This window comes from Carcharodon carcharias, chromosome 12 (genome assembly GCF_017639515.1).
Source record: "Carcharodon carcharias isolate sCarCar2 chromosome 12, sCarCar2.pri, whole genome shotgun sequence".
Taxonomy (NCBI): domain Eukaryota; kingdom Metazoa; phylum Chordata; class Chondrichthyes; order Lamniformes; family Lamnidae; genus Carcharodon; species Carcharodon carcharias.
This window is the reverse complement of record NC_054478.1, coordinates 57,288,658-57,308,531: the sequence shown is the minus strand read 5'-3', so window position 1 is coordinate 57,308,531 and position 19,874 is coordinate 57,288,658. Positions and strand designations below refer to the sequence as shown.

General features: G+C 45.3%; 1 protein-coding gene across 1 annotated transcript in view; it reads right to left on the bottom strand.

The window, feature by feature from the left end:
* LOC121284679 (mucin-13-like) overlaps nt 1-19,874 on the bottom strand; it is a 48,627-nt gene that overhangs the window by 8,628 nt on the left and 20,125 nt on the right. The window contains exons 5-7 of the mRNA XM_041200237.1: nt 18,486-18,623; nt 5,420-5,534; nt 634-671 (exon numbers count right to left, since the gene is read on the bottom strand). Coding sequence (XP_041056171.1) covers nt 634-671; nt 5,420-5,534; nt 18,486-18,623 — 291 coding nt within the window. The remainder of the gene's footprint in view (nt 1-633; nt 672-5,419; nt 5,535-18,485; nt 18,624-19,874) is intronic.

Here is a 19,874-nt window from a genome sequence, read left to right as displayed (position 1 = left end):
AACACAAGATGAACAGAGCTGTTGAGATAGCTAAGATATATAGCCTTAAGATGGATGTTATTTTAGTTTTAAACTAGCAACACCTAGCTACAGTTATTGACAATTTATTTGTTATGTGATTCATTCACACATATATTCATATACCACAATTCGTATGGTTATGTGAAACATGATAACCTATAAAGTGTAGAAAATTGACTTAACTTTAAATTATTCATGATTTTCAGTTTGTAAACTATAAATAAGCATTAAAAATTCCTTCTTTTAACAGACGTAAGGAAGTCCATTTTGAAATATCATGGTCCTTGCCTTGGAGTTCAGATTTTTGGACAGTAAATTTTGTGCTCATCAAGGTGAAGAATGTCAGTGCTAGGAAATGCTACATCATCGTTCTGAAACAAACTTCAGTGTAAAGCATTAACAAAATAGTTATGCCACACATTAGAGACAGAGTAGAACTCCCTTCACTCAGCTCGAACAATGTACTTGGATGGAAATTTCTAATGGCTCAACTCTGCCATACACACACACACATATGCATGCGCGTGCATGCACGCACACACACCACAAGTGAAGCACTGCTCTTCCTTCATCTCATGATATGAATTTGAAGCTATCAATTAGATTTCTTACCATCCTTGCAGTCTGTTCCACTATAGCCAAATGGACAACTAAATTAAAAGAACCACCATTAGTTGAAATAAGTAAGAATAAATGCTTCAATAACACACATGTAACATTTTCAATTAACTTTGGCATACTAAAATAGTTAACTTGAAATAAGACCAAAACAGTTAAAAATTTGACATCTATAATCCAGTTTTGCTCAGTTTTCAATCGTGTTTATTTTGTCTTTGCAAACCTCTCTAAAGGAGCTACTTATCCTGACATTCTTCTGAATCCTGAACAGAGAACAGAAATGTCAATAATTTTAATGTATTTTTTTCCTCTAGGAAGGTTTTGAATGTGTTAACTCTTTGCTGAAATGCATTTCTAAATGCACCAATTACTGTATGGTACTTCATTTATGGTGGGGGGCCAGTTAGCTCAGTTGACTAGATGGCTAGCATATCATTCAGAATAACTCCAATAGCATGGGTTTGATTCCCCATCTGGCTGATGGAGACTTGGAACCTGCCTCCTTGTCCTCCCCTTAGAGTGGAAGGCAATGGCAAACCACCATTGACAAAGAAATCACTAAGCAAACAGCTCAGTATGAAGTATCAGCAAATACTAAGCCAAGGAACTGCCGTTAGGCAGAGCATACATCCCGTAGTTTATTTATCTGTGCTTTGACTTTCAGCATGCTACTCAATCACAGAGGGACAATATCAGCAAAGTTATCGCAATACCACCGCCAAGTCACACATCATTTTGATGTGGACATACATCAGCATTCTTTTAGCATCATCGGGGCCAACATCCTTGAAATCCCCACCTGACACAATTATAAAATAAAGTTCTGATTATTCATTACAGACTTCTATTTATAAAAAAACACTACCATTCATGAAAACCTATTCAATATGTTTAAATCAAATTGTGAACTTTCAGCCACCCACTGTGACAATGATAGGCTATGGAAAGCAGTCATGATAGCATTTGGGGTTATGTAAACAAACAGTGATTGAAGCTGTGAGAACAAATTCTTTTAATCTCACTGAAACAGGCAGGCAGATTTTTTTTCATTTTTTTTAAAGAGCAGGGGATTTAAATAACTTGACTGCTTGATGGTTCCACAGACCTTATCTGGCCTTTACGACCATTTACGTTTACTCCAAAAATTCATAAGTCACACACTGTGGGATAAGGGCCTTGCTCCAGTGAAAATTAGGTCTGTTTGAACTCAGTATTGTGTTCAAATGGCCCTGCTGAGTTTGTATTCCCACATGTGGGAATCACATCCCAGACCCATTCACTCTACTCATCTCCCCTCCCCTGGCAAAAATGATTTTTGCAGATATGCGGGTGAGACTTCCAGATCCAGGGTCCATCTGCCATTCTGGATATGCTGTAGAGTCTCCACTATTCCATAAAAATCCAGACCCATGACACTGCTTAAAGAGAGCGACAACATCATAAAGGGTGAATTCTGATTGTAGGGAAGTATGAAGGAGGAAAATAAATGCTGTATAAATATTTGAAGGAGCAAACAAGTGGGCACTAAATTTCTCTGATGTTACACTCAAAATCTTGGTACATACAGTTGAGAGGAAGAAGGGCATGCTTCTTCACTAGGGGTAGGAAGACTTCCAAGCATCTTGTTCACAGACAGTAGGGAGAAACACGGAGCATGTGTCAGGAAGATATAATAATTCTCATAATATTTTTGGAATTTATTGTAAAATAAAGTAATAGTGGGATGTGTCTATGTCTCTATAAGTGTCTCTGTGTGTGTGCGTGTGAAAGATTTAATTGAATTAGAGGCAGCTAGTCTGGATGCTTTGATGCAAGAGGGGAAGTTAAGTTTGAAACGTTAATCAGGTAAACATGAGGAACTTTAGAAATATGAGTGTCAAGGGAACATTTGCATTTTTAACCAGACTTTAACCCAGACTAGATTGTTCTCAAAAGAGGGGGTGAAATGTGTCACCTAGCCATGTGAAGTTTAAAATCTGTGGGAAGAATTTTTGGGTTGGCGAGCGGGGGCGGGGCCCACTCGCCAATGCATAAAATGACATGTGGTGACATTGGGCGGGTGTCCCATTGTCACCATGCGTCATTTAGATTTTCAGTTTGGCGGGCGTATCCCCCCCTCTGTCCGTACAGGGAGCGCTCAGTGCTTCTGGGCATGTGTCACATTGCGCGGGCCTTAATTCGCCCGCCCATGTAAAATGGTGGCACGGCCCCGATCTGGAGTGCTGATCGGGTTTGCACCTGCCCCCAAACAACACCCCCGACGGCAGGATATTTCTGCCCTGTCCATTTATTTTTCCTAAAGATTACTGATAAAACTTAGTGCTATGAGAGGTTTTTATTATCAGGAAGGTATAGTCCAAAGGCATAGTGAAACAATGGGAATTTGCATTCAAAGATGAAAATTAAAGGAGCAAAGGCTATTTGTAAGGCATTTTTAAGATCTTACAAGTGCGTGAAAAGCCTTCAGCATCTATGCCTCAAGCTGCTGTCTCCAGGGACTGAAGTGAAGAGAACTCACTTTGAATTTGACTTGTTCAGGGTATCATGTTTCTTTGCCTGAGTCTTTTAAAATCTGTGTCTTACTGTTGGCTTAATGAAGTATAACTGGGAGTTAGATTGACTAAAGGAGTAAGAAGTTATCATAGTAGTGATTTGTAGTCTATGTATGTATTTAAAATCATTTCTCTTATTAATTAATGTTTAATCTAGTTTTGTAAGAACCTATAAGACTCGGTGGTCTTATTACTACTGAATTCAAGGCACGCATTTCAAAATTTATAGAAATTGAAAATTATTTGTGAGTTGTTTCAAGTTTCCTTCTGGGATTTGAACAACTTAGCATTTACGATCTGCTGTGTCATAACACATGTCAATAATAGGAGCTTTGCACTGATGACATGGCTCCAATGGCATAAAAAATTTAATGATTGTCCAGTGCAACTTAATCTGATTACTGACTGAATCACCTTGAGGACTTCCAAGGCTAGGTTAGAGGTAATACCTTCATAAAGTGACTCAACGTGCATAATTGTCCAGGAAAAAGGGCAGGAACAATGTCACATATGAGTTCTGCTGCAGATGACACAGATAGAAGCTTCAAGGGCTCAGGCTACTGAAGAAGAATGATGATCATCTAGCAGGACATTTGGGGAGCCTAGACTACAGAACCTATGCACAATATCATAAAATACGAAGGAGTCTGTCTCCAACTTGCCTCAAGACTGGAGGGTAGTTTGACCAATTTGGACTGAGCGGTCAGTTCCATCAACACTGCTATGGAACCCACCATGTTGCAGCCTCTAAAGACAGCTCTGACAAAAACTGCCACAGAAGCCCAGATCTCAACCAAAACAGCACAGGCTAGTGCAGGTCAGAAGCAGTTTAGAGAAGGTTTACAAGGCTAATACCAAGAATGGGCAGGTTGTCTTATGAGGAAAGGTAGGAAAAGCTAGGCTTTTATCCACTGGGGTTTAAAAGAGTAAGAGGTGACCTGATTGAAACCTTTTAGATCCTGAGGGGACTTGACAGGGTGGATGTGGAGAGGATGTTTCCTCTTGTGGGAGAATCGAGAACTAGGGGTCACTGTTTAAAAATAAGGGCTCGCTCGTTTAAGACAGAGATGAGAATTTGTTTTCTCAGAGGGTCGTAAGTCTTTGGAACTCTTTCTCAAAAGGTAGTGGCAGCAGAGTCTTTGAATATTTTTAAGGCAGAGCTAGATAGATTCTTGATAAGCAAGGGGGTGAAAGGTTTAATCGGGGGACAGGTGGGAATGTGGAGTTGAGGTTACAATCAGATCAGCCATGATCTTTGTAAATGGTAGAGCATGCCCGAGGGGCTGAATGGCCTACTAATGCTCCTAATTTGTATGTATGTTCGTATGTTTGAATGCTGCCATGAAATCTCAGTTGACAGCCAGTTTCACTTTTGAACAGTGCTTCCAGGAGCTACATCACTCCATTCTCCAACAGAGCCTTAGGAGCGCCAAGATGCTGCCCGAGGAGAGTGGCTTTGGCATGGGAAATACATCTCAGGATGACAGTTCTCCTGCCAAATAGCCCTTGCTGATACCACTCAACCCAGGCAGAATGGTGCAGTCCATGCCAATATGCTGCAGCCTCCAATGAGGGCCTGTAGGCTGAAAGCTGCTTGAGGCCATTCTTCAAGGTTATCTGAAGTGAAGGCAAGGCCCATTAATCTGGAATGAAGGAAGACAATTGGAATTTTGGTTGTCAATAAATAGGTAAGGATTGTGGGACAGGTGCTGAATAGTGAATAGGAGGGTTGATTTAGGCAAAATATTCTTCTCTGACAACTTGAGCAGATAGGTGTTTGCTGCCTCTCTTTCCCTTCTTCATCTTCCATCTCTTCCTGCTCCTCTTTCAATTGTTGTTGCCCAGTTGGTGGCAAGGACTGGTCCCTCATGATGACAGAATTGTGGAAGATGCAGCAGACACAAATCTGATTAGCCACTCGGGGATATACCACAGAGCTGCTCCAAATGGTCCAGGCAGCAGAGCTGGTGCTTGAGTGCGCTGATAGTTTGCTGATAATGTTCCTTGTGGTAGCGTAGCTTTTATTATAGACAAGCTTTGCAGCTGTGAGTGGGTTCCTGATAGGAGTCATGAGTCCTGTATGGAGAGAATATCTCAGTGTACACAGCCACTGTCTTCCAACCAGTTCTCCTCCACTGGCTGGATGACAATGTGAGGTGAATAGCCTGTAATGGGAGAAAGGTGTGTAAAATAAAAGCAATCTTATATGCTAGCTATTCATACTCAACCTTTCACATTGGCCATTCTTTTCTTCATATCCCGCAAGACATCCACAATTGCATTCACCATTGTCGAGTTGAACAGGGTGTCTATTCTTTCCTATACAGTTTGAATAGCATGAATCTGAAGGTATTAAAGGCAATCACTGTAAGTGGCTATGGAAGTCACTGAAATTTCAGATATAATTAAAATGTTTCCTACATTTGTGTCTTAAATTAACAAATTATTTTACACATACAGAACCTCCGCATAAAATATAGATGAAATTTATTTCAGACAATTGTGGGATAATACATTTTGGGGGGATGAAAAAGGAAAGGACAGATACGATTGCAATTTTTATCAGGTTCAACTAATTTACTAATTGTAACTTTGGTGGTATACCAGCTAAAATGGCATTTAACCCTTTGCTCCAAGGCTTTTGATAACCTTCTTCCAAAGGTAGGAGATCGGGAGAATGTGCAACAATTCTCTTCATGCACTAAATGACAAAACCTTAAAAAGAGTAGAAGCTATTTGAGATCTAAAGGTTCATATACACAGATCTTTAAAAGTTGGGAGGGAAAGCTGTTAAAGCTGTTGAACATATATGGATCTGAGTTTTTCTAAATAGTGGCTTGAACACGATGGCAAGGATATAATCCCAAATATATGCAAATCATTGGTTAAGCTGCAGTTAGAATATTGTGTCCAATTTTATGCATGTTACTTTATGAAAGATTCCGAAGTGATGAACAGGGCATGGACAAGGTTCTCCAAAATGATACCAAGAATGAAAGGTTTCAGGTATGAGAAAAGAGAAATCTCTGTTCATTAGAATAAAGAAGTTTAAATTCTTGCATTAATCAGCTGTTTCACAAATACTCAATCATCATACTTCTGTTTAAAAATATGAGGGCTTTGAGAAGGGAAGGCAAGATTTGCAATTACATAGTGCCTTTCATGCCAGGATATTCCAAAATACTTCACGGCCAATTAATTAGTTTAAGTGTAGACACTGTTGTTATGTAGATTAATACAGCTCTCAATTTGTACATAGGAAGGTTCCAAAAACAGCAATGGGATAAATGACCAGTTAATTCATTTTAGTGGCATTAATTGAGGAATAACTGTTTACCAAAACATTGGGAGGACACCCTACTCTTTTACAGATGATGCCACAGGCTGTTTAGCATCAATATGAACTGGCAAACAGGACCTCAGTTTAATATCTCACCCATAAGGTAGCATCCTCCTACAATGAATTGCTCCGAGGACTAAATTAAATAATCCTTGAAAACAAGTGCAGTGATTAACCCTTACTTGCTAATTGAAATGCAAGCAGCATGGCATTTTGGTGATGCCTCCTCATTAAAATGTTTGCTAGCAGTCTGTCCCCAAGCTATACCACAAGACGTGTCATGGTCTCATGTAGGTGATCAAGGTCAGTAAATGCATCTTCACATGATATCTCTTAACTACCATACCATCAATCACTGCACCACATCTCATCACTCATCCTGCAGTATTCCCTGGCACTCAGGAGTCAAACCTAACAACCAAATATGATACCTCAGCCTCATACATATTTCAATGATGCCAGCCACACATCCAACTTCCACTGCTTCTACATACCTCCAGCTACTCAGCCATGGAAGACACATCACCCCAACATGGAGCAGCATAATCACTGACATTCTTCCCTCTTTCTTGCAGGCCAAGGTGGTACACAATAGAAGGGAGCAGAGCAGATCTGGTGGAGGACAAAGATGCCTGCATCTCCTGAAGCTCCACATCAAGGGGTTGGCTGCAACAGAGCCTGTGGCATCTGGCATTGCTGAGAACATTGAGGAAGGCGGTATGTTTGTGCATTATGCCCCTTCTCAATTTCCAGATCACCCTTATCCCACTCTCTGTCATGATGAACAAGCTGCAGGTGGTGTGATCATACACATCATGCTTTCCACCCTATCTTCCTTCAGTCACCCCAACCTTCCCTTTCTAATTTGCTGCTTTCAGACATCCAAGAACTGTTGTCTACTCAGCCAAAGGAGACCCAGGAGGAGGAGAGAGAAGAACAGCTCAGCACTGACATAGAGGCCCCATCATTTCATCTGACACTTGCAGCCACCAACTCAGATACTGGCACTGCATGTATCTTAAAGGCTAGCATAGAATTAGGATCAGTACTCAATGAGTCACTGGGCATGAATGAGCTGCAGCCAGTCCAAATGGATAGATGGTTTGTGTGCCAGCTCACTGGATCATGAAATTGCAAATGAATGCTGATAAGGGTGCGCTTTGTGACACTGGGTGCATTGGTTGACCAGCCAGATAAGCTCCTCTCACTGATAAGGAGCATGAAGGAGTCCATTTCCAACTTCACAGAGGGGATCATACAGGGCATGTCTTGCCACAGCCATCTCTATCTCCCTGTGGTGTTGCAAATCCAGAGGCACTGCCACTGCTGCTTTCAAACCTGTTGGAGCCTTTATGAGGACAGGTCATCAGATCCAGTGCCCACTCTGTGAGGTGCAGCAAAAGCCTCTGCCAAATCCAGGAACTCACCACAAAATCTCCAGAAACAATTCAAAGCTGTAGTTCCAGAGATGTGGCAACCAGCAGAAGTTAAACTAAATTACCTTATCAAAAAGTTAAGCGCCTGGACCTTTGAATAATTTTAATAATGCAGACGAACACATGTCCTTTGTTGCCTGGCAAGTGAGTTAGTTGAAAGGACCTGCATGGTCCAAGTGTATGACTAGAACATCAAATCTGCTGGAACAGCCTTGGAATGCCACAGCAGCACAAGCTTAGAGGCTTCTAGTGAATGTAAACAACGCACGAGTAAGCACCCTTCCCAGCATGTGGCACTCCACAGGCCACACCAGAAACAGCTTGAGGCACAATGCACCCCACTCGGACACTGTCTGGTTTTACAGCGCTGTCTCCAGCAGTGCTAGGGATCTGAATTTAATGCCCAAAGTTTCCGGGTTACCTTAGCACCAAATTGCTCGGTATTAGGTTTATGTTGTTCAATTTGGTATTCACTAAACATTCAACCGGAAGTGAGGAGAATATCAATTAATTAATTAACTGATTCAGTAATTAAAATTGCTGGGTATTACATTGCATTAGCAAACAGAAGCCAGTGACGAAAGAGCACTAGCGGTACTGTCAGTGACTAGGGGACCCAGGTTAATGCCCTGGGGGCAGTGGTTCCCCCTATAGCAGCTAGTGGATTTTAAATTCAATTAATAGGCTGTAACTTCTGACTAGCATCAGAAAGCGCTGGCCTGCAGAAATTGTAAGTAATAAATACGTGCTTACCTGGTCTTGAAAATTGGGTGGCCACTTCCATCAGGCCGGAGCTGCTTGGGGCATGCATCGAAAGGCTCCTCGCAGGCCCCAGCGAAGTGTAGATCCAGCGTTGTCAAAGTGGCCATGCCCCCTTTTTTACAGCATTTGCTGCCATAAAGCAGGTAAGTTTAAAGGGCCAGGGAAATTGACAGGCCAGGGAGAAAAGTGTCGAAGGCAAGTAGATAGGATTTGGGGGTTGGGGGGTTCCTGAGGTTCGGGGGGATGGTACTGAGCTCGGGGGTAGGTCTCGAGGTCATGGGGCGTCACTTGGTCGGGGAGATTCACTTTGTTGAGGGGTGGGGGGTTCCCGAGATTGGGGGGTGCGGGGGGTGCGGTGGTGGTGGGGGGGCGGGCCTGAGGTTGGTGGGGGTCCCGAGGTCAGACTGTGGTCCTAAGGTCAGGGGGGTAGAGTCCTGAGGTAGGAGGAGGTGGGGGGGAATCCCGAGGTTGGGCAGAGGGGGTCACGAGGCTGTGGGGGGGTTCTGAGGTCATTGGGGGTGGGGTACTGAGTTCACAGGGGTGATATCCTGAGGGCTGGGGGCGGGGCGGGGAGGTGGGGAGATGTGTAGACTGGAGGTTGGTGAGGGGGTTCGGATGTCGGGTTGGTGGGTGTTTGCGGAGGGCAGGTGGGATGTGGGTCCAGAGATCAGGGATGACCGGAGGTCAGTTTGGGGGGTGTCTGGATGTCAGATGGGGGGTGTCCAGAGGTCGAGTATAGGTGGGGGACGAGGGTCTGGAGGTCAGGTGGGGGGCATCTGGAGGTCAGGTGGGGGTTGGTCTGGAGGTTGGGGGGTCTGTGGTCTGGACAGGTGGTCCAAGGTGGGGGTTTGGGGTCAGAGATCTGGGGTTGGGGATGGGGTTGGGGTCTGCGGTCATGGGGGTGGGGGAGGTGGGAAATATGGGTGTCCTGTGATGGGAGTGAGGGTATGGGGGAGTCCTGTGGGGATGGTCTGAGTCTTTACAATAGTTACCCTAAGTTAGAAGAGCTTTTAGTTCTTCCAATCTTTTCTAGGTAACTATTAGTATAACTCCAGCAGAACCATTAAAGTTTGCAATTTAAATTGCATTTTCAGATGGTTCCCAGCACAGCATAATTATCCAGAGGAAGTTAGCCCTTCTGGATAATTGCCATGCAAACCCTTACCTGGAAACTTGCCAGAGGGATTCCCCAGCACATCTTTGGGGTACCCTCCAAATCCGATGCTGGGGTGCACAGAAGTTATGGGCCAATAAATCTGGAATATAAAGTTGGTCTGGTAACCATGAAAGGCTTCCTGGTGTTGTGCTCGGAACTGCAAGCCCTCACAGCGGTATTGGTCTCAGCTGGTCAGTGCCAGTGCAGGAGATGGTTTGGGCACTAAGTATCCCAGCTCAGTGCCCATCCGTCTACAGTGAGCAGGGAGGTCCAAAGCGACCTCACGTCAGCGCAGCAGCTGCCTGTCATTTCTGCGGGCTCCTCTCAGGGCGCTCCGGATGAGGGTGGCAGATCCTCCACCCCTCTGCCAGTGACCGTTGCATCCAACGAGGCTGCAACGACTGGGGAGATGCCAGCTGTGGAACTGGCCGCTCCCTCCCAGGCAGGGCCAGCACAGTCTCCATGGGCCAGAGGATGTCCACCAAGGTTATCGAGGCCATCAGGACAGCACAGCGAGCAGGCTGTCTCAGATGCAAATGCCAGCAAGGCGGGAGCAACTAGACGTAGCACCCGCAAACATAAACTTAAGGCACCTTAGGAAAACCACAGGTTTCTCACTGGTGGTTTTATGTTGCCCCACTTTTACTTCATGACCATTCGGTGTGATGCGTAACATCTTCGTAATTATTTTCTTGAACTTCATTTTGTAAATTCATTAAATTTTGATATGTAAGCAGGGCTCAGGGTGACTCCTTACTTCTGCAGGTGGATGGGAACCCATGATATTATGAGTGAGTTGTTGGACATTAAGCTTTATTGACAAGACCCTTAGTTAATGTTCCTATCCAGGCAAATTTTGCACTCAGGTACCTAGTAGGGAGCCTGCAGCCCTGTCTTGTGTTGGTGATCCATCTGTGGTGGGCTAGCTGAAGATTTGTTGGAATAAAACCTCCCGGATGTTCCTGCCTTCCTGGAGTATGCCCGGGTCAGTGTCTATCCCCTCAGCGCTCTCTTGTGCGTGCTCATCCTCAGACACACAGCTGGACTCATTATGTGCAGCTGGAGCAACTGCGTCTACATCTTCTTTGTCCACTGCACCGCCCCTTTCCAGCGCCAGATTGTGGAGAGTGCAGCATGCAACCACTATCAGCGATCTGGGGGGTATTGTAGTGCATCCCCTGAACGGTCCAGGCATCAGACGTGCATCTTAAGAAGACCGATGGTTCTCTCCACTACAGCCCTTGTGGAGGCATGGCTTCTATTGTACCGCTGCTCAGCCTCTGTTCTTGGGTGGCGGAGAGGCATCATAAGCCACCTTTTGAGGGGATAGCCCTAGTAACTCAGCAGCCATCCATCCAGCCAGGCTGGAGCACTGGACAGCCTCTGCACCTTGGAGTGTCTGAGGATGTAAGTGTTATGGGAGCTGCCTGGGTACCTTGAACAAACTGACAGAATGTGCATCCTGTGATCACACACTATCTGCACGTTCATGGAGTGGATGCCCTTCCTGTTGACAAAGGCACCGGGCTCACCTGCTGGCGCCTTAATGGCCACATGTGTGCAGTCTATTGCACCCTGGACACGGGGGAAACCAGCAATCGCTGCAAAGCCTCTGGCTCGGTCTGTCTGGCTGGCCTCATCCCAGCGATAATGGATGAAAGTCAAGTCACGCCTGAACAGAGCATCTGTCACCTGCTTGACACAAGTGTGGACAGCTGACTGGGAAGCTCTGCAAAGATCACCCACTGACCCCTGGAAAGAGCCGGAGACATAGAAGCTGAAGACAGCCGTGACCTTCAGCACCACTGGCATGGGGTGCCCACCCACACAGTTGCCGCAGATCTCAGGACCTATCAACTGACAGATATAGTTGACTGTCTCCCTTGAGAGCCGGAGCCTCCTTCGGCGCTGCACCTAAGACATATTAAGGTAGCTGCTTCGCTGCCTGTAAACCCTGGCAGCAGGATAGTGGCGTCTTCTGCGGCCCCTTCCGCCTTGGACTTCCTGTTGGCCCTGCATCCCTTGTGCCTGTGCCTCTCCTCCCAAAGGTGACTCCCCTGGAGGCTGAATGTGGACTCCTGGCCTCCTCCTGCTTCAAATCCTCCCTTCCTCCTCAGAGGAGGTACCTCCAGTGAATAGCACAACTCCCATTCCCAGGCTAAGGGAAGGCTTCCTGAAACCAGCAAGGCCCCAGAAATGATATTTACTCAAGAGTCCAGGCCTGAAGGCTGTTACTCCTGTCCAAGCAATTGTGAAGAGTTTTGAAGTATTCCTGCTCACACAGGCAAGTATCACTAACTTTAACAATTAAATGCCTGACAAATAACACTCATGACTCCACTCACCCCTCTTATCCCGCCCGTGAATGAGGTTTACGCAAATATGTCCTACCCGCCTGCCCGTTGCACCTGTATGTCATCCTGAAGATCGCGCGGGCCCCGAAAAATACCAGACAATTGCTGCCTCAAGGGCCTTAAGTGGATGATTAATTAATGGTGGGTGCACATTGGAGATCTTTGTGTGCCTGCCCACCTAAATATCGCAATGGTGCGCGATGACATCGGGGAGCTGGCCTGATGTCATCGCGCGTCATTTTAAGCATCAGCATGCGAGGCCTGCCCCCACATGCCTACGTCCTTGTTCAAAAAAGGTTTGAAAGATACGCCCATCAATTACAGACAGTCATTTTAACTTCAGTGATGGGGAAGCTTCTAGAAACAATTATTCGGGATAGAATTAGTGAGTCACATGGAAAAATGTGGGTTGATTAGGAAGAGCCAGTATGGATTTCTAAAGGGGAAATAGTGTTTATCTAACTTCGAGTTTTTTGAAGAGGTAACAGAAAGGATTGATGAGGGTAATACTGTTAATATGGTGTACATGGACTTTCAAAAGGCATTCAGTACAGTATACAACAGACTTGTCAGAAAAGTTACAGCTCATGGAATAAAAGGGACAGTAGCAACATGGATATAAAATTGGCTAAGTAATAGGAAACAGAAAATAATGGTCAATGGATATTTTTCGGGCTGGAGGAAGGTTTGTAGTGGAGTTCCCCAGGGGTCGGAATTGGGATTCTTGCTTTTCCTGATATATATTAATGATCTCGATCCTGATGTGCAGGGGATAATTTCAAAGTTTGCGGATGATTCAAAACTTGGAAGCATTGTGAACTGTGAGGAGGACAATATAGAACTTCAAAAGGACATAGACAATTTGGTGGAGTGGTCAGATAGATGACAAATGAAGTTCAATGCGGAGAAGTGTGAGGGATGCATTTTGGTAGGCAGATCATGGAGAGACAATATGAAATAAGAGGTACAATTCCTCAGGGGATGCAGGAGCAGAGGGACCTGGGTGTATATGTGTATAGATCACTGAAGGTGGCAGGACAGGTGGAGAGAGCAGTTAATAAAACATACAGTATCCTGGGCTTTATTAATAGAGGCATTGAGTACAAGAGCAGGGGGTTATGCTGAGTTTATACAAAGCACTCAATAGACCTCAGCTAGTGTATTGTGTACAGTTCTGGGTGCCACACTATAGGAAGGATGTGAACGCATTGAAGAGAGTGCAGAAGACGTTTACAAGAATAGTTTCAGGGATGAGAAACTTCAGTTATGAAGACAGATCGGAGAGGTTGGGACTGTTCTCCTTGGAGAGGAGAAGGCTAAGAGGAGATTAGATAGAGGTGTTCAAAATCATGAGGGGGCTGGATGGAGTGGGTAGGGAGAAACTGTTCCCAATTAGAAATGGATCGAGGACAAGAGGGCGCAGTGATTTGCAAAAGAAGCAAATGTGATGTGAGAAAAAACTTTCTCACACAGCGGGCAGAACTTTCCATTCGGTGTGCGGGCGTGTGCCTGACAAGCCAGAACGTTAAATGACACGCGATGACGTCGGGCATGTGTCCCGACATCATTGCAAAGTCGCGCGATATTTCATTCAGCGGGCGCGCACCAGAGTCGGCTGCACACCCATCGATAATTGATAGGCCTATTAAGGCTGTTAACCAGGTAATTAACCTGAATTTTACGTTGCCCATCCAACCTTACGGTTGGCGGGCAGGCGAAAAGGCCAAGCGGCCTTTACCTTCTTTAGGAAAACTCATCCGTGAGCGGAATGAGGTTTCCTAAAGGTGTTACCAATTAAATTAAAACTTCTGTGGAAAAATAAAAACATGCCCACCGAGCTGACCAGACGAATGGAAAATCCTGGCCAGTGATTGGTTCAGGTCTGGAAGTGCACTGCCTGGATTTGTGGTGGAGGCAGGTTGAATTGAGGCATTCAAGATGGTTATTTGAATACAAGCAATGTGCAAGGGTATGGGGAAAAGGCAGGAGAATGATACTAAGTCATGATGTTCATACGAAGAGCAAGTGCACACATGATGGGCTAAATGGCCTCCTTCTGCACAGTGACGGGTCTGTGGTTCTGTGAACACTATTGGAGGCTTTGCAATCACAAATAGTTTGGTGCTTGGTTTCACTTATGTAGAAACAACAATTTCACTTGTGTACACCTTCCCATTTGTTATGCTTTCATTACTAATTGGGTGCTAAGGCAAACTGGAAACATCTTGTAAAGATTAAGATAAAAACAAAAAACTGCCGATGCTGGAAATCCAAAACAAAAATAAAAATACCTGGAAAAACTCAGCAGGTCTGACAGCATCTGCGGAGAGGAACACAGTTAATATTTCGAGTCCGTATGACTCTTCAACAGAACTAAGTAAAAATAGAAAAGAGGTGAAATATAAGCTGGCTTAAGGTGGGGGGGAGGGGGTTGGGACAGGTAGAGCCAGATAGAGGGCCAGTGGTAGGTGGAGATTGCCAAAAGATGTCATAGACAAAAGGACAAAGAGGTGTTGAAGGTGGTGATATTATTTCAAGTAAGATTACTTGAACAGAGGTTTTGTGCTTAAACTGCTATCTCAGGCAACATTTTGTGTGTCAAATAAATTGCCTTTTAAGAATTCTCTCAGATTGCCACATCAAGTCTTTACCAAACATTAAGATAAAAACAAAAAACTGTGGATGCTGGAAATCCAAAACAAAAACAGAATTACCTGGAAAAACTCAGCAAGTCTGTCAGCATCGGCGGAGAAGAACAAAGTTGATGTTTCGAGTCCTCATGACCCTTCAACAGAACTGAGTAAAAATAGGAGAGGTGAAATATAAGCTGGTTTAAGGTGGGGGGGGGGGGGGGGGGGGGGGGGGGGGGATGGGGAGAGAGAAGTGGTGGGGGGATGGGTGGGGGTGGTTGTAGGGACAAGCAAGCAGTGATAGGAGCAGATCATCAAAAGATGTCACAGACAAAAGAACAAAGAGGTGTTGAAGGTGGTGATATTATCTAAATGAATGTGCTAATTAAGACTGGATGGCAGGACACTCAAGGTACAGCTCTAGTGGGGGTGGGGTGAAATAAGACTAAGAGGGCATAAAAGGTATAGATTTAAAAATAATGGAAACAAGTGGGAAAAGAAAAATCTATATAAATTATTGGAAAAAAAAATAGGGAGGGAGAGGAAATGGAAAGGGGGTGGGGATGAAGGAGGGAGCTCAAGATCTAAAGTTGTTGAATTCAGGTAAAGTGCCTTGTTGGAAGATGAGGTGCTGTTCCTCCAGTTTGCGTTGAGCTTCACTGGAACAATGCAGCAAGCCAAGGACAGACATGTGGGCAAGAGAGCAGGGTGGAGTGTTAAAATGGCAAGTGACAGGGAGGTTTGGGTCATTCTTGCGGACAGACCGAAGGTGTTCTGCAAAGCAGTCACCCACTTTGCGTTTGGTCTCTCCAATGTAGAGGAGACCTCATTGGGAGCAATGAATGCAGTAGACTAAGTTGGGGGAAATGCAAGTGAAATGCTGCTTCACTTGAAAGGAATGTTTGGGCCCTTGGATGGTGAGGAGAGAGGAAGTGAAGGGGCAGGTGTTGCATCTTTTGTGTATGCATGGGGAGGTGCTGTAGGTGGGGGTTGAAGAGTAGGGGCTGATGGAGAAGTGGACCAGAGTGTCCCGGAGGGCACGATCCCTACGGAATGCTGCCGGCGGGGGTGAAGGGAAGTTGTGTTTGGTGGTGGCATCATGCTGGAGTTGGCGGAAATGGCGGAGGATGATCCTTTGAATGTGAAGGCTGGTGGGGTGATAAGTGAGGACAAGGGGGATCCTATCATGTTTCTGGGAGGGAGGAGAAGGTGTGAGGGCGGATGCGCAGGAGATGGGCCAGACAAGGTTGAGGGCCCTGTCAACGACCGTGGGTGAAAAACCTTGGTTAAGGAAGAAGGAGGACATGTCAGAGAAACTGTTTTTGAAGGTAGCATCATCAGAACAGATGCGACGGAGGCGAAGGAACTGAGTGAATGGGATGGAGTCCTTACAGGAAGTGGGGTGTAAGGAGCTGTAGTCGAGGTAGCTGTGGGAGTCGGTAGGCTTGTAATGGACATTGGTGGACAGTCTATCACCAGAAATTGAGACAGAGAGGTCAAGGAAAGGAAGGGAAGTGTCAGAGATGGACCATGTGAAAATGATGGAGGGGTGAAGATTGGAAGCAAAATTAATAATTTTTTCCAAGTCCCGACGAGAGCACGAAGCAGCACCGAAGTAATCATCGATGTACCGGAGAAAGAGTTGTGGGAGGGAGCCAGAGTAGGACTGGAACAAGGAATGTTCCACATAACCCATAAAGAGACAGGCATAGCTGAGGCCCATGCGGGTACCCATAGCCACACCTTTTATTTGGAGGAAGTGAGAGGAGTTAAAGGAGAAATTGTTCAGGGTGAGAACAAGTTCAGCCAGACAGAGGAGAGTAGTGGTGGATGGGGATTGTTTGGGCCTCTGTTCGAGGAAGAAGCTAAGGGCCCTCAGACCATCCTGGTGGGGGATGGAGGTGTAGAGGGACGTCCATGGTGAAGAGAAAGCGGTTGGGGCCAGGGAACTGGAAATTGTTGATGTGACGTAAGGTGTCAAGAGGAATCACGGATGTATTGGGAAGGGACTGCACAAGGGGAGAGAGAAGGGAGTCAAGATAACGAGAAGTGAGTTCCATGGGGCAGGAACAGGCTAACATGATCGGTCTGCCGGGACAGTCCTGTTTATGGATTTTGGGTGGGAGGTAGAAGCAGGCCGTCCGAGGCTGGGCGATTATCAGGTTGGAAGGTGTGGGAGGAAGATCTCCAGAGGAGATGAGGTCAATCACAGTCCTGGAAACAATGGCTTGATGTTCAGTGGTGGGGTCATGGTCCAGGGAGAGGTAGGAGGAAGTGTCTGCGAGTTGACACTCAGCCTCCGCGAGGTAGAAGTCAGTGCGCCAGTTAAACAAGAGCACCACCCTTGTCAGCGGGTTTGATGACAATGTTAGGGTTGGACCTGAGAGAACGGAGTGCAGCAAATTCAGAGAGAGACAGGTTAGAATGGGTGAGAGGAGCAGAGAAATTGAGATGACTTATGTCACGCTGACAGTTCTCAATGAAAAGATCAAGAGAAGGTAAGAATCCAGAGGGAGGGGTCCAGGTGGAGGGAGAATATTGGAGGTGGATAAAAGGATCCGTTGAATGGGGAGAGGACTCCTGCCCAAAGAAGTGAGCCCGGAGATGATGGCGGCGGAAGAAGAGTTCAGCATCGTGCCAAGCCCGAAATTCATTGAGATGAGGGCGTAAGGGTATGAAACTAAGTCCTTTGCTGAGCACTGAACGTTCAGCGTCGGAGAGGGGAAGGTCAGGGGTTATAGTGAATACATGGCTGGGGTTGGGATTGGAAGATGGGGTGGGGACGGAGGGACATGCAGGGGTGGAGGGTCCTAGATGGGTGTTGGTGTCGATGAGTTGTTGGAGCTTGCATTCCTTAGCACTTGAGTGAAAGAGACAAAGTTTCTTGTTGAGGCGTTGGATGAGATGAAGAATAAAATGAAACTGGGGGCACGCGCAGCTTTGAAAAAGGGTGCGGCAGTGCTGCTGGAGGGAGACGTCAAGTGTGTTCATATGGCGGCGCATGGCACTGAGTGTGGATCTCAGAATGCGACAGGAACAGCAGTCCGAGAAATGTTTTATGTCCTGGAGATCTTTACCCAACATTCTTTGTTTAAATATATAAGCAGAGAGATCAAAATTGAATCAGTTATAAAGTGAATGCACAGAATTAGGAGTAAAGCATATAATTACAAATTGTGCCAACTTAATCTAAAAAGAACTGCCACGCTTTCTTTACTATGTCCAGTGTAAACATTATTATCTTCGATAGGGATATTCAGAGATCCACAGAGGCATGCTTAAGTGCTTCATTGAAGGTGGCAGCATAGGCGCAGAGAGCAGCTAATAAAGCATAAAATATCCTGGGCTTTACTAACAGAGGCATAGAGTACAAGAGCAGGGAGATTATGCTGAGTTTATATAAGGCACTCATTAGATCTCAGCTGGAGTATTGACTACAGTTTTCTTCTCACTTGTCCTGTAGAATTATCTTTGTTCTTAAATGCAAAGAAATGCTCTTAACTGTAGGATCATGGTGCTCTTAAATGCACCATGATCCCAGCAAAAATTATATACTATTCGACACTATAAACATTTAATGTAGGTATAAAAAAAATGAGGAGCTAAATGAAAATACCTTTGCATGTTGTTGCATATTTGTCTGTTTTATAAAATCCAGTTTTACAAGCACACTCAGCTCCTGCTCCCGTAGGTGCCTGAAAACAATATGTAGTAGTCTTATTGTCACACTCCGTCTTTTTGCATCTAGGCACAGCTGTTGAAGAGAACACAATTTCCAAGATCTAACATATATACTGCATTCAACATTATATTGATGGATCATACACATTGATTGCCACCTAAAGTCTTAATTTCACATTATTGTGAAAATAGTTTAGGCTCTAATAAACCTTATTTAACTTCGCTATTAACATTTTACAAACTTTGTACTTAAGTCTAAATTTTCCAGTGGCAGGAAACTTCACCTGCTGCAAGCAGATATTGGAAAATGGCAAAGAGTTGGCCAGAACCACTAGAGAAACCTTGTAAAAAGCTGAAACTGTCCACCCATATCATTTCTCATGTTTCTGCTGTCCTGCTGTAGTTACAAAAGGAGACATGTGGTAACCCCATGGATTTCATAGCCTCTAACACCAGCAAAGCTCTTCCTGCTATCAGGTATTTAGACATATCACTGTGCTAGATTTTATGTGGCACCATATTTTCTATGATTCACCCCATCCCCAACCAAACAGTTGCTCGGGGCCTGCCCACCAAAAAGCCAGCTTCCCTGCAGCCATTTTATGCTGGGAGCATTAATTAGCGCAGGATGAAACTTCAGCCCCCGTCTGAGGAGGAAGTCCAGCTCTGCTGTCCCAGCAGCACAAGGTTTCAGCAGTGGCCACAGTTGGGACTACAGCCAGTCCCCGACCAAGAGCAGCTAATGGAGTCAAACTTCAAGGTACATCCAGGACATTGGCAGGGCTTGGCTCACTAATCCCAGCAAAGGGGGTTGAGGGAATGTGGGGGGGAGCTGGTTTGAGAGGTTAAGGGTGAAGGTTAAAGGGGGGAAGGGTATGTGGAGGCACTCCAATGAGCAAATGGGACCCCCAAAGGAGGTTCCACCCCTTCTTACTTGAGAACAACCCGTGCAGTAAAAGCTGCCAGACTACTCACCTAGCACGGGCCTCCCCCTGCTGTGGGTAAAATAGCAGTCGGGGCGGAATGAAGCACTTAAGCGGCCATTAATTCACTACTTAAGGGCTTTCCTTTCTCGACCCCTAGAAGATGGGAGACAGGTTGGGGGCAGGTGGGAAGGTAGTGGGAAGGCCATGTGTTTTATTTCACAAGCATCCCCCAACCCTGCTTTCAAACACGCCAGTGGAGGGCTGTAAAATCCAACACACCAGCTTCATAATTTGTCACTTTTGTGGAAAGCATTCTATTAACCTCTCTCTTCACTATCCTGATTTCAATTTGAAATTGATGATCTTCCACATTGACTCACCCTCACTTCATTATTTTA